Raw genomic sequence first — 12495 nt, forward strand, 5'->3', positions numbered from 1 at the left:
AATTGTATGGGGCCCCAGGTGGCTGCTCAGAGGAGGGGCCGCATAGCCAGGCGATTAGGTGCAGAGCAGGGTCCCAGGATCTAGGAGTCTTCTTGGTGGAAGAGCCACACAGAGACAGGCTTAGGGGCGGAGCAAAGGTTCCAGGACTGCGGACAGATTCTCTGAGGAGGGGCAGCCTAAGGAGATTCATCTGTGAAGGGTGAGGCTCCCAGGCCCAGGAGGTAGGGCCGGGCCCCTGGGAACTTTGCAGAGGAAGGCAGCCCAGCCCAGGCGGTAGCTGTAAATTGAGGGGAACCTCTAGGAGGGAACTGACCAGCGAGACCTCCCCACCGGGTGAGTCTTCCTTGCTGGGTGAGGTTTCCCCACAAGGACGGTAAAACCAGAGACTCAGGCCCAAACAGACCTTGCCTCAGCCCACAGCCTAGTTCCCCTTTGGATGATCATTGGTCAACAAGTGGAGGCACCTCTGCCCACTAGCAGGGAATATACCCCACCTGAAGGCCACCACTCCTAGAGAGGCAGCTTCCTTGTGGAGCACCGCATTATCAACTTCCTCCAAGAATTCAGCCTACTGAAGGCTAAGGGGGGATATATATAGAAATCTTCAGGGACATTGTAAGTCAATAGAGGAAATCTGCAATATCTCAGTGGTCCTCTGATACCTGAACAATATGAGAAAACAAGGAAAGAAAATGCTGCAAACAAATCTAGACGTTACAGCAATAATACCCAATGACAGCATGGCAGAAGAAATGACAGAAAAGGAGTTCAGAATGTACATAATTAAAATGATCAGAGAAGCAAATGATGAGATGAAAGAGCAAATGCACGCACTAAATGATGAGATGAAAGAGCAAATGCAGGCACTGAATGATCGCACCAATCGACATTTAAAAGAGCAAATACAGGAAGCAAAAGATCATTTCAATAAAGAGTTAGAGATATTGAAAAAAAAACCAAATAGAAATCCTTGACATGAAGGAAACAATAAACCAAATTAAGAACTCCATAGAAAGCATATCCAGTAGGATAGAACACCTGGAAGACAGAACCTCAGACATTGAAGACAAAATATTTAATCTTGAAAACAAAGTTGAACAGAGAAGATGGTAAGAAATCATGAACAGAATCTACAAGAACTATGGGATATCATGAAAAGGCCAAATTTAAGAATTATTGGGATTGAGAAAGGCTTAGAGAAACAAACCAAAGGAATGAACAATCTATTCAATGAAATAATATCAGAAAATTTCCCAAATCTGAAGAATGAAATGGAAAATCAAGTTCAAGAGGCTTATAGGACTCCAAATACACAAAATTACAACAGACACACACCAAGGCACATTATAATGAAAATACCTAACATACAAAATAAAGACAGAATCTTAAAGGCTGTGAGAGAAAAGAACCAAATTACATTCAGGGGGAAACCAATACGGATATCAGCAGATTTTTCAATCCAGACCCTAAAAGCTAGAAGGGCCTGGAACAACATTTTTCAAGCCCTGAAAGAAAATGGATGCCAACCAAGAATCTTATACCCAGCAAAACTTACCTTCAAATTTGATGATGAAATAAAATCCTCCCATGATAAACAAAAGCTAAAAGAATTTACAAAAAGAAAGCCAGCACTACAGAACATTCTCAGCAAAATATTCCATGAGGAAGAAATGAAAAACAAAGAAGCAAATCAGCAAAGGGAGGAATTATCCTAAAGGAATTGTCAAATAAAGGAGGAACCAAGTTGTGTCAAATAAATAAATAAATTAATAAAATCTAAAAAATGAACCAAATGACCAGGAAACCAAATCATATCTCAATAATAACCCTGAATGGTAATGGCCTGAATTCATCAATCAAAAGACATAGACTGGCAGACTGATTAAAAAGAAAGATCCAACAAGATGTTGCCTGCAAGAGACTCACCTCATAGAAAGAGATACCCATAGACTAAAGGTGAAAGGATGGGGAAACATATACCATGCACATGGACTCAGCAAAAAAGTTGGAGTATCCATCCTCATTTCAGATAATGTGGACTTCAAGCCAAAGTTAGTCAGAAGGGATAAAGAAGGTCACTTCATACTGCTTAAGGGAAGCATAAATCAGCAAGACATAACAATCATAAATATCTATGCCCCAAACAGTGGCTCATCCATGTCAACCAAATCCTTCTCAATTTCAAACCAAATAGACCATAACACAATAATACTAGGTGATTTTAACACGCCTCTCTCACCACTGGACAGATCCTCCAAACAAAAATTGAACAAAGAAACCATAGATCTCAGTAACACAATCAATAATTTAGACTTAACAGACATTTATAGAATATACCATCCAACCAAGAGCGAATACACTTTCTTCTCAGCAGCACATGGATCCTTCTCTAAAATAGACCATATATTATGCCACAAAGCTAATGTTAGCAAATACAAGAAGATAGAGACACTAGCATGTATTCTATCAGATCATAATGGATTGAAGTTAGAAATAAATGAAAGAGTAAAACACAGAAACTATTCCAACACCTGGAGATTAAACAATATGCTATTATATGATGAATGGATAACAGAAGATATTAGGAAGGAAATTGAAAAATTCTTAGAGGTAAATGAGAACAAAGAAACATCATATCAAAATCTCTGGGACACTATGAAAGCAGTACTTAGAGGGAAATTTATTTCATGGAGCGCATTTAATAAAAGAAGTAAAACTCAACAAATAAACGACCTAACACTACAGCTCAAAGCCCTACAAAAAGAAGAACAGACCAGCACAAAAAGTAGTAGAAGACAGGAAATAGTTAAACTCAGAGCTGAAATCAATGAAATTGAAACAAAAGAAGCAATACAAAAAATTGACAAAATAAATAGTTGGTTCTTCGAAAAAATAAACAAAATTGATAAACCTCTAGCCACACTAACAAAGAGAAGACGAGAGAAAACCCAAATCACTAAAATTCAGAATGAACAAGGAAATATCACAACAGACAGGACTGAAATACAAAACATAATTAGAAGCTATTTTGAAAATCTATACTCCAACAAAATAGAAAATTTTGAAGACATCATCAGGTTTCTAGAGACATATGAATTGCCTAAACTGAACGAGGACGACATACACAATTTAAATAGACCAATTTCAAGTACTGAAATAGAACAAGTCATCAAAAGCCTACCAACAAAGAAAAGTCCAGGACCAGATGGGTTCTCAGCCGAGTTCTACAAAACCTTTAAAGAAGAGCTCATTCCAATACTTCTCAAAGTATTCCATAAAATAGAAGAGGAGGGTCCCTCCCAAACTCATTCTATGAAGCCAATATCACCCTGATACCTAAACCAGACAGAGACTCATCAAGGAAAGAAAATTTCAGACCAATATCCTTAATGAACATCGATGCAAAAATTCTCAACAAAATTTTAGCAAATCGCATACAAAAACATATTAAAAAGATAGTGCACCATGATCAAGTGGGTTTCATCCCAGGGATGCAAGGTTGGTTCAACATCAGGAAATCAATAAATGTCATTCATCAATATACTTAAAGTCAAGAATCACATGATTATTTCAATAGACACAGAAAAAGCATTTGATAAAATACAGCACCCCTTCATGCTCAAAACACTAGAAAAAATAGGGATAGTGGGAACATTCCTGAACATTGTAAAGGCCATTTATGCTAAGCCCATGGCTAATATCATTCTAAATAGTGAAAAACTGAAAGCATTCCCCCTAAAAACTGGAACAAGGCAGGGATGCCCTCTTTTACCACTTCTATTCAACATTGTTCTTGAGACTCTAGCCAGAGCAATTAGACAAACCAAAGAAATTAAAGGGATACGAATTGGAAAAGAAGAACTCAAACTATCCCTGTTCGCTGATGACATGATTATATATTTAGAGGAACCTGGAAATTCCACCAGAAAACTCTTAGAACTCATAAGTGAATTCAGTAAAGTAGCAGGTTACAAGATCAATGCTCATAAATCCAACGCATTTTTATACATAAGTGATGAATCTTCAGAAAGAGAAATTAGGAAAACTACCCGATTCACAATAGCCTTGAAAAAAATAAAATACTTGGGAATCAATGTCACAAAAGAGGTGAAAGACCTCTACAATGAGAACTATACAACACTAAAGAAAGAAATTAAAGAACACCTTAGAAGATGGAAAGATCTCCCATGTTCTTGGATAGGAAGAATTAATATTGTCAAAATGGCCATACTACCTAAAGTGCTATACAGATTCAATGCAATTCCAATTAAAATCCCAATGATGTACCTCACAAAAATAGAGCAAGCAATTATGAAATTCATCTGGAAGAATAAGAAACCCAGAATAGCTAAAGCAATCCTTAGCAGGAAGAGTGAAGCAGGGGGTATCACAATACCAGATCTTCAACTCTACTACAAAGCAATAGTAACAAAAACGGCATGGTATTGGTACCAAAATAGAAAGGTAGATCAATGGTTCAGAATAGAGGACACGGACACAAACCCAAATAAATACAATTTTCTCATACTAGACAAAGGGGCCAAAAATATGCAATGGAGAAAAGATAGCCTCTTCAACAAATGGTGCTGGGAGAATTGGAAATCCATATGCAACAGAATGAAACTAAACCCATATCTCTCACCATGCATGAAACTAAACTCAAAATGGATTAAGGACCTTGGAATCAGACCAGAGACCCTGCAGATTATAGAAGAAAAGTAGGTCCAGATCTTCAACATGTCGGCTTAGGACCAGACTTCCTTAACAGGACTCCCATAGCACAAGAAATAAAAGTAAGAATCAATAACTGGGATAGATTCAAATTAAAAAGCTTTCTCTCAGCCAAGGGAACTATCAGCAATGCGAAGAAAGAGCCTACAGAGTGGGAGAAAATCTTTGCCAATCATACTTCAGATAGAGCACTAATCTCCAGAATCTATAAAGAACTCAAAAAACTCTACACCAAGAATACAAATAATCCAATCAACAAATGGGCTAAGGAAATGAATAGACACTTCACAGATGAAGATCTACAAGCAATCAACAAACATATGGAAAAATGTTCAACATCTCTAGTAATAAGAGAAATGCAAATCAAAACCACCCTAAGATTCCATCTCACCCCAGTTAGAATGGCGATTATCAAGAATACAAGTAACAACAGGTGTTTTCGAGGATGTGGGGAGAAGGGTCCACTCATACATTTCTGGTGGGGCTGCAAATTAGTGCAGCCACTCTGGAAAGCAGTGTGGAGATTCCTTAGAAAACTTGGAATGGAACCACCATTTGACCCAGCTATCCCACTCCTTGGCCTATACCCAAAGGACTTAAAATCAGCACACTACAGAGATACAGCTACATCAATGTTCATAGCTGCTCAATTCACCATAGCCAGAATGTGGAACCAACCTAGATGCCCTTCAATTGATGAGTGGATAAAGAAACTGTGGTATATAATGGAATATTACTCAGCCATATAGAATGATAAAATTATGGCATTTGCAGGCAAATGGATGAAATTGGAGAATATCATGCTAAGTGAGATAAGCCAATCTCAAAAAGCCAAAGGACGAATGATATCGCTAATAAGTGGATGATGACACATAATGGAGGGAGGGAAGGGTTAGTGTTAGGGTTAGAGTTAGGGTTAGGGAGGGGGGCAAGAATGGAGGAAGGAAGGACTGTATAGAGGGAAAAGAGGGGTGGGAGGGGTGGGGGGAAGGGAAAAAATAACAGAATGAATCAAACAACATTACTCTATGTAAATTTATGATTACACAAATGTACATGTACAAACAGAGAAGCAACATGTATCCCATTTGTTTACAACAAAAAAAATAAAAATAAAAAAAAGAATTTTAGAAAAAGTTTGTCTGTAGCCACAAAATAAAATCATACTAGGGTTTTGATAAAAAATAAATAAATAAAAAGAAAACAGAATCAGAAAAACAAAATTGTATTTTTATTAGCTCAAAAAAAGTTAAATGATGTATTTCCTCTATAAAGTAACAAGTCCCAGAGTGGCATTGAAGGAAGAAAAGAAACCACACAGGAGGGTGGTGACTTGTCGCTCCTGGGTGGCCCCAGAAGCTAGCACTTCCCCTGCTAATGGCCAGCTGGGAAACCTGCACCCCAGAGGACCCAATGGCCAAGCGAGCAGCTGGTGGTCCTGGGATCCCCCCCCACACCCTCCTTACCATAGAATAGCACCTCGGTAGGGAGAGAGGTTCGCAAGAGATGCGAACCTGCAACAGGCTTGGTTTTGAAGCCACTTGTCCAGTGGGTCAGAAGCTGGCTGGACACAAAAGAATGAAGCCAAGAGAATGTTAAACAATGCAAATCCTGAAGGTGTGGGAGCGCCAACAAGTTCAATCGGCCTCGTGGCCGGAGTTCCGTCTGGCCCACCATTTGAGTGCGCTCTGTCTCCAGAGCGTTCTCAAGGTCAACTGTGAACCTCCAGAACCTCGCTGCCCCAGCCAGGGGCGGGCGTGTCCTCTTAAAGCAGCTCACTGCTGGTGAGTGAGGCGGCCCTCGGGCGAGCGCAGCTCTGGGTATTGAACATGGGCAGGGGCAACTTGTTGGCATTCCCAAAGTCAGCGTCCTGCCGTTTCTGTCTTTGGTTGGTGTGTGAATCACATTTGATCCGTAGAAGCAGTGGAGCCGGCAGAGATACAGAGGGGACGAGAGAGGAAGACCCACACCTGATTCCACAGCAGCACAACTCCAGAACTCCGTTCCAAGTGATACCACCCTGTTGGGAAACATCGCTCGTTAGAATTTTCATGGAGAGAAGGAGAGAGTGCCCACGTCTGGCCCAGGAGGGAGCGAACGCTCAGCCCCAGGACAGGAGGAACGGCACCGAGGGCATCTCAGGGGCTAAGCAGGCTGCGGCCATCACAGGCTCAGAGAGTGGCAATGCAAACCTGCCTCACAGACTGTCGGAGCCCCAGGGAGGCCCCAAGCCCAGAGAGACCTGGGTCCCTTCCCCTGTTTAGCCAGCAAGCTGCCTGGAGATCCTGCAGCTGTGCATCAGGCAGCCCAGGCACTGCTCACGCTGGGGCGGACCTTGGCATCCCCTGCATGGCGCTGCTTCTACAGGAGGCAGGAGTTGGTGGAGGCTTCACCAAGGTTTCAGAGCAAGGTCTGGGGGCCAGACAGGGTGTGGAGGGTGGGTTCCCTGTCAGCCGCCTCTGTTAGGACGAGGCCCAGGGCTCTGAGGTGAGTCCCTAGGAAGGGACAAGTGCTGGCAGCAGGGACACCTGCCCAGGAACTCTGCAGGCAGCGTGCACAGTGGTCTGGGAGAGTGGGTCACCTGGGCCACCACCAAGGGAATCGAGCCCTTGGGAGCCTGCATCTGAGCACAGAGTGTCCCCAAGGATGGGCATGGACCCCTGGGATTTAATGTTTGCCCTGCTGGGTTTTGGTCTTGCTTTAGTCTGATCCCTCCTTTTTATTCCCTTATTTCTCCCTTTTGGAATGGAAATGTTCACCCAGTACCTGTCCCACTATTGAATCTTGGAAATAAACAACTTTCATTTTGATATTTTTACAGGGCTGGCAGCTGTTTTTTCTTGAGTCTTGGAGGAGACTGGACTTGGACTTTTGGGTCTTGCTGCACAGTTAAGATGCTGGCGTTCTGGGGGTGAAATGTGTGGATTTCATATTGAGAGATGGACATGGGCCTTTGTGGGTCATGGAGGGAATACTGGAACTGGACCTGAGGTGTCCCCAAAAGGCCTGTGTGTTGCAGGCTTGGCCTCCGGCTCAGAGCTCCAGCTTGGGAGGTGGGGCCGAGGGGAGGTCTCTGGGTCATTGGGATGTGCCCATGGAGCCATGCATGGAAACAGAGTGACGTGACCACAGCCATCGTGAGTAGTAACCACCTCGATGGCCCTTGATAACCCCAGCTGGCTTTCCTGCAGTTTCCCAGCGAGCCTTAATTAAGCAGATAAGTCCATTAGAGTCACTTGTGGGCTTTACTGCTGGACCCTGGCTCTGGGGTGTGACTGACTCTTCAGTATTATCCTAAGACCAACCAGGCCCATTTCAGCCAGGAGGAAGTCCGTTTTGTCCTAACCCACAAATATCCCCTCTTTCTGACCCAAATGGCAGGGATCCAGCTGGTCTTGCTGCTCCCCAAGACCCCGTTTTGTGTTAGTCAGTGCCCCCCGTAAGTCCCCCTCTGTGCAAGCTCAGGTCTCTCAGTCTCTCTTCCTTTGGTCTCATGGCTCTTGGGAGCCAGTCCTCACAACCTAGGACTGGGCTGCCCCAGAACGTGGCTTTTGCTCCTGGTGATTGGATCAACGGCTTCTCTTCATGCGCGCCTACCGTGATGTACCCCCAGGACCCAGAGCAGGTCCACCAAGCAAGCGTGGGCTGCAATCTCTAAAGCCATCAGCAAACCAAGCCTGTTCTCTCATACACTGATTCTCTCAGCTGCTTTTGGAGTAACACTGTGTGGTGGAGGAACAAACAGAGTTGGCAATACTTTAAGGTAGACGGTTGGGGCAAAGGCTTACAATTATTCATTATGAGTACCTCATTTTCCAAGGGTGGTATGTTTAATGGGTGGTCTTGAAAGGTGGCAGGTGCCATGGGGACACAGAGGAGCATCAAGTGTCTGTAGACTGTCTCCTGGGATGTCTTGAGTTTCAGCGGGTTGGCTCTGGACAGCGAGACCCCAAATCCCCACATCACGTGGTCGCTTCACCCGCCCAACCTGTGTTTCTCAAGGTGGCGGAGAGCCCAGGGCTCGGGGTCTAGGAAGCTCAAAACAGGTGCTCAGAAACCAAGTACATTCGGCCTTTGGTTAACGATTTCCCCGATAAGTGGATGATGATACATAATGGGGGTGGGGGTGGGGAGCGAGAGAAGAATGGAGGAACTTTATGCAGAAGGAAATGAGGGGGTATGAAAAATGGTGGAAGGAGACAGACATCACTACCCTAGGTACACATATGATACAGGAATGGTGTGAATCGACATCTGCACAGCCACAGAGACGCAGTGGTGTGCCCCATTTGTGTGAGACGAATCAAGTCGAATCAAGTGCAGTCTGTGAAAAATAAATAAATGATTTTAAAAAGAAGGACTCCATGTACAAACGGAAACAACATGCATCCCATTGTTCACCATAAAAATAAATTAAAAAAAAAGAAGAAACCAAGTGCATGAGCACAGTCAGCACGGGGGAGGGCTGGGGTGGAAAGTGGCTGGACTTTGGAAGAGTCTTTGGGGATCTGGGGGAGGGGCAGTGAGTGGCCATTCATTTGGTCTCAGTGGGCAGCTGGTACTTCCCAAGATGAATGAAGCCAGTGTTCTCCACCTGAATTACAGAATCAATCAGGGCATTTTACAGAACATGTATCTCACAGTTTTGTAGCCAAACTACAACTTGCTTGGAGCAGGACTTCTTAATTTGCTGCCTCCTCTGCCCTGAGGGGGGAATGGTGGGCAGACGTGCTTCTTGGTACCAGGGTCTGAACCAGGGGTGTTTAGCCACTGGGCCACATGCCAGCCCTTTCTCTATTTTATTTGGACACAGGCCCTCACTAAGTTGATGAGGCTGACTTTGAATTGGAATCCTCCTCCCTCAGCCTCCCGGGCCACTGGGGTTACAGGCGGCCCCGGCTGTGGGTTGTTTTTTTCCTGTTTTTGTTAAGTGTTTTTGTTAAGTGTTAAGTGTTAAGTGTTGGACGAGCCGACGGCGGTTGTTTCCCTGATGGAGCAGAAAGAGGAAGAAGGCCCCTCACACTGGGGAGATGCACGACTCTCCTCCCTGGACCTGGACTGCCCCAGAGGCTAGTCAGCGCCTCCGCTAATTGCCTGTGGGAACAGGGTTTCCCAGGAGGTGCAGCACCAGGAACAAGCCAGGGCTTTTCACGAGGCTCCGTTTCCCACTCAGGAGCCCCTGCCTCGCTGAGGTGGCTCTTCCAGGCTTGGATCGTGTGGGGTCAGTTGCCCTGCAGTCTGGGAATTACCTGGACATGGAACCCAAGGCTGAGAAACCGCCACACGCTTGCTTTCTGAGGACAGGAGACACGAGGTACTGCCCTTGACGGTGAGTAAGACCGCACTCTGTTCAGCCCGAGTGTCTGGGGTCAGTGGGCTCAGGAAGTCCATGAGGTGGACCTCACCGTCCCCACCCCAGTCCAGCTGCTTCTGTCCTTCTGGTGACAGTGACGTTCGCTGGGACTGCCTGGAATTCAGAATGGTCTCTTGTAATTCCTCACAAACGCGAGCTAGTGTCATGCTCGAGACGAGCTCAGCATGGACACTCGTGACTCAGGTGTTTTAAATGAGAACACGTGGGTCCTGAGGCCACGACCACGGGACCAGAGACTGCGAGGCTCCTGGGCACACAGGTGCGCAGGCAGACTCGAGCCTGCCCCAGGACCCTGGGAGCCGCCCAGCCCTGGTGACTCAGCCCCAGGAATGGCTGCTGAGGAGCAGCTGGCGCCGGCAGGCACCTTCCTCCGGGGGGAACTCGGCCGGCCTCTGAGGCCCGAGCGGCTGGCTCAGGCAGAGGAGCCGTGTCAGTGCAGGTTCCTCAGGACCATGGGCGTTTCCACCACTGGACGTGAGTCCCTGTGGCGGCAGGACAGCCCTCCCCTCCTGCAGCTTCTGCCCCTCACCCTCAGAGCGGTGGACCACAGGGACTAGTCAGGAGCGCTCCCTGCAGGGACAGGAAGAGGTCTTCACAGGGAAAAGCGGTGACACGCGTCCCAACACTGACCTCCAGGGGTGACGTTTTATGGGCAAGGAGACAAAAGGGAGAGTCAGGAGGAACAGGACCTGACGGTGGGGTGGGAAAAGTCCTTCAGGATCAGTTTCTTGTCGGCTGAACGGCGACAAGAACGGCGGGCTGTTTGGGACATGGTTCCTGTCGAGGAGAACACTGGCCATGGCGGTCAGTGACCAGGGGGACAACCTGGGCTGCTTCAGGAGCCGAGTCTCTCCTATAGCAGAGGACAGGTCTTCACGAGCAGGCCTGGCCAGCGCTGCTGGTAGGAAGGCATTCTCTGCTGTGAAAGTCACAGTTTTTAATCGCTGTTAAAATGTAGAAGTTTATTGCAGTTCACAGTTTTAAAAAATGGTCAAAACTCTACTTTTTCCTCAATTTTGCTGTTATCCTAATAGTATTCAAAAATCAACTTACATTTTTAAATACATTTGAAACAAGTCTGAATAAAAGAATGGAGTGGGTTTGGGGCTGCTCTCTGCGCTGTGAGAAGCCGCGGTCTCGCGAGCGCGGTCTCGTGACTTGGGCCTTCTGGCTCGCGCAGGCCCCGCGCAGCCCTTCACACGCATACGGCGGGCACCTGTCTCCAGTCGCCGTCCTCGTGAACTCACAGGGGTCCACGGTCTTCCAAGGAGTCGGGCTGGAGGAGCCGTCAGCGGCCGGGCTGGGAACGGGGCCTGCCCGCGGGGCCCCAGATCCCTGGGCTCGCAGGCTGTCCCGCGGCCCTCAGGCGCTCCGGTCTCCCCTCTGCAGGTGCGGCGCCCTGGGAGGGATGAGTGGGGCCAACGGGAGCTTCCTGACGGGCTTCGTCCTGCTGGGCTTCTCAGACCACCCTCGCCTGGAGGCCGCGCTCTTCGTCTTTGTCCTGTTCTTCTACCTCCTGACCCTGCTGGGGAACTTGGCCATCCTCGCGGTCTCTCGCCTGGACCCCCGCCTCCACACCCCGATGTACTTCTTCCTCAGCAACCTCTCCTTGCTGGACCTCTGCTTCGCCAGCAGCCTGGCCCCCCAGACCCTGGTGAACCTGCGAGGACCGGCCAAGACCATCTCCTACGGTGGCTGCGTGGTGCAGCTCTATGTGTCCCTGGCTCTGGGCTCCACCGAGTGCGTCCTCCTGGCCGTGATGGCCCTGGACCGCTATGTGGCTGTCTGCAGACCCCTCCACTACGTGGTCATCATGAGCCCGCGGGTGTGCCAGCGGCTGGCCTCTGCCTCCTGGCTCAGCGGGCTGGCCAACTCCCTGATCCACGCCACCCTGACCCTGCGGCTCCCGCTCTGCGGCCAGCGCAGGCTGGACCACTTCATCTGTGAGGTGCCGGCGCTGCTCAAGCTGGCCTGCGTGGACACCACTGTGAACGAGGCGGTGCTCTTCGTGGTCAGCGTCCTCTTCCTGGTCATCCCGCCGGCCCTCATCCTTATTTCCTACGGCCTCATCACTCGGGCAGTGCTGAGGGTCCGGTCGGCCGAGGCCAGGCACAAGGCCTTTGGCACCTGCTCCTCCCACCTGACCGTGGTGGTCATCTTCTACGGGACGGTCATCTACATGTACCTGCAGCCCAGTGACAGCTCCGCCCAGGACCAGGGCAAGTTCGTCTCCCTCTTCTACACCACGGTGACCCCCACCCTGAACCCCCTCATCTACACCTTACGGAACAAGGACGTGAAGGGGGCGCTGCGGAGGCGCCTCTCGGGAAGTCCGTGCGCCCTGCGGACCCGACATGCCCGGTGAGCTGGGCCCGGGCACCAGCCTCTGC

At 47.7% G+C, this 12495-nt stretch overlaps 1 protein-coding gene and 1 long non-coding RNA gene across 3 annotated transcripts in view; one reads left to right on the forward strand and one right to left on the reverse strand.

The window, feature by feature from the left end:
- LOC306663292 overlaps positions 1 to 12495 on the reverse strand; it is a 726016-nt gene that overhangs the window by 419086 nt on the left and 294435 nt on the right. The gene's annotated exons all lie outside the window — the stretch shown is intronic.
- LOC306663311 (olfactory receptor 2G3-like) lies at positions 11514 to 12470 on the forward strand (the record flags this gene model as incomplete). Its single annotated transcript, XM_079143724.1, has 1 exon — positions 11514 to 12470. The coding sequence occupies one exon, from the start codon at positions 11514 to 11516 to the stop codon at positions 12468 to 12470; it is 957 nt and encodes a 318-aa protein (XP_078999850.1).

Source organism: Sciurus vulgaris, assembly GCF_902686455.1.
Source record: "Sciurus vulgaris genome assembly, chromosome: 6".
NCBI classification, from domain to species: domain Eukaryota; kingdom Metazoa; phylum Chordata; class Mammalia; order Rodentia; family Sciuridae; genus Sciurus; species Sciurus vulgaris.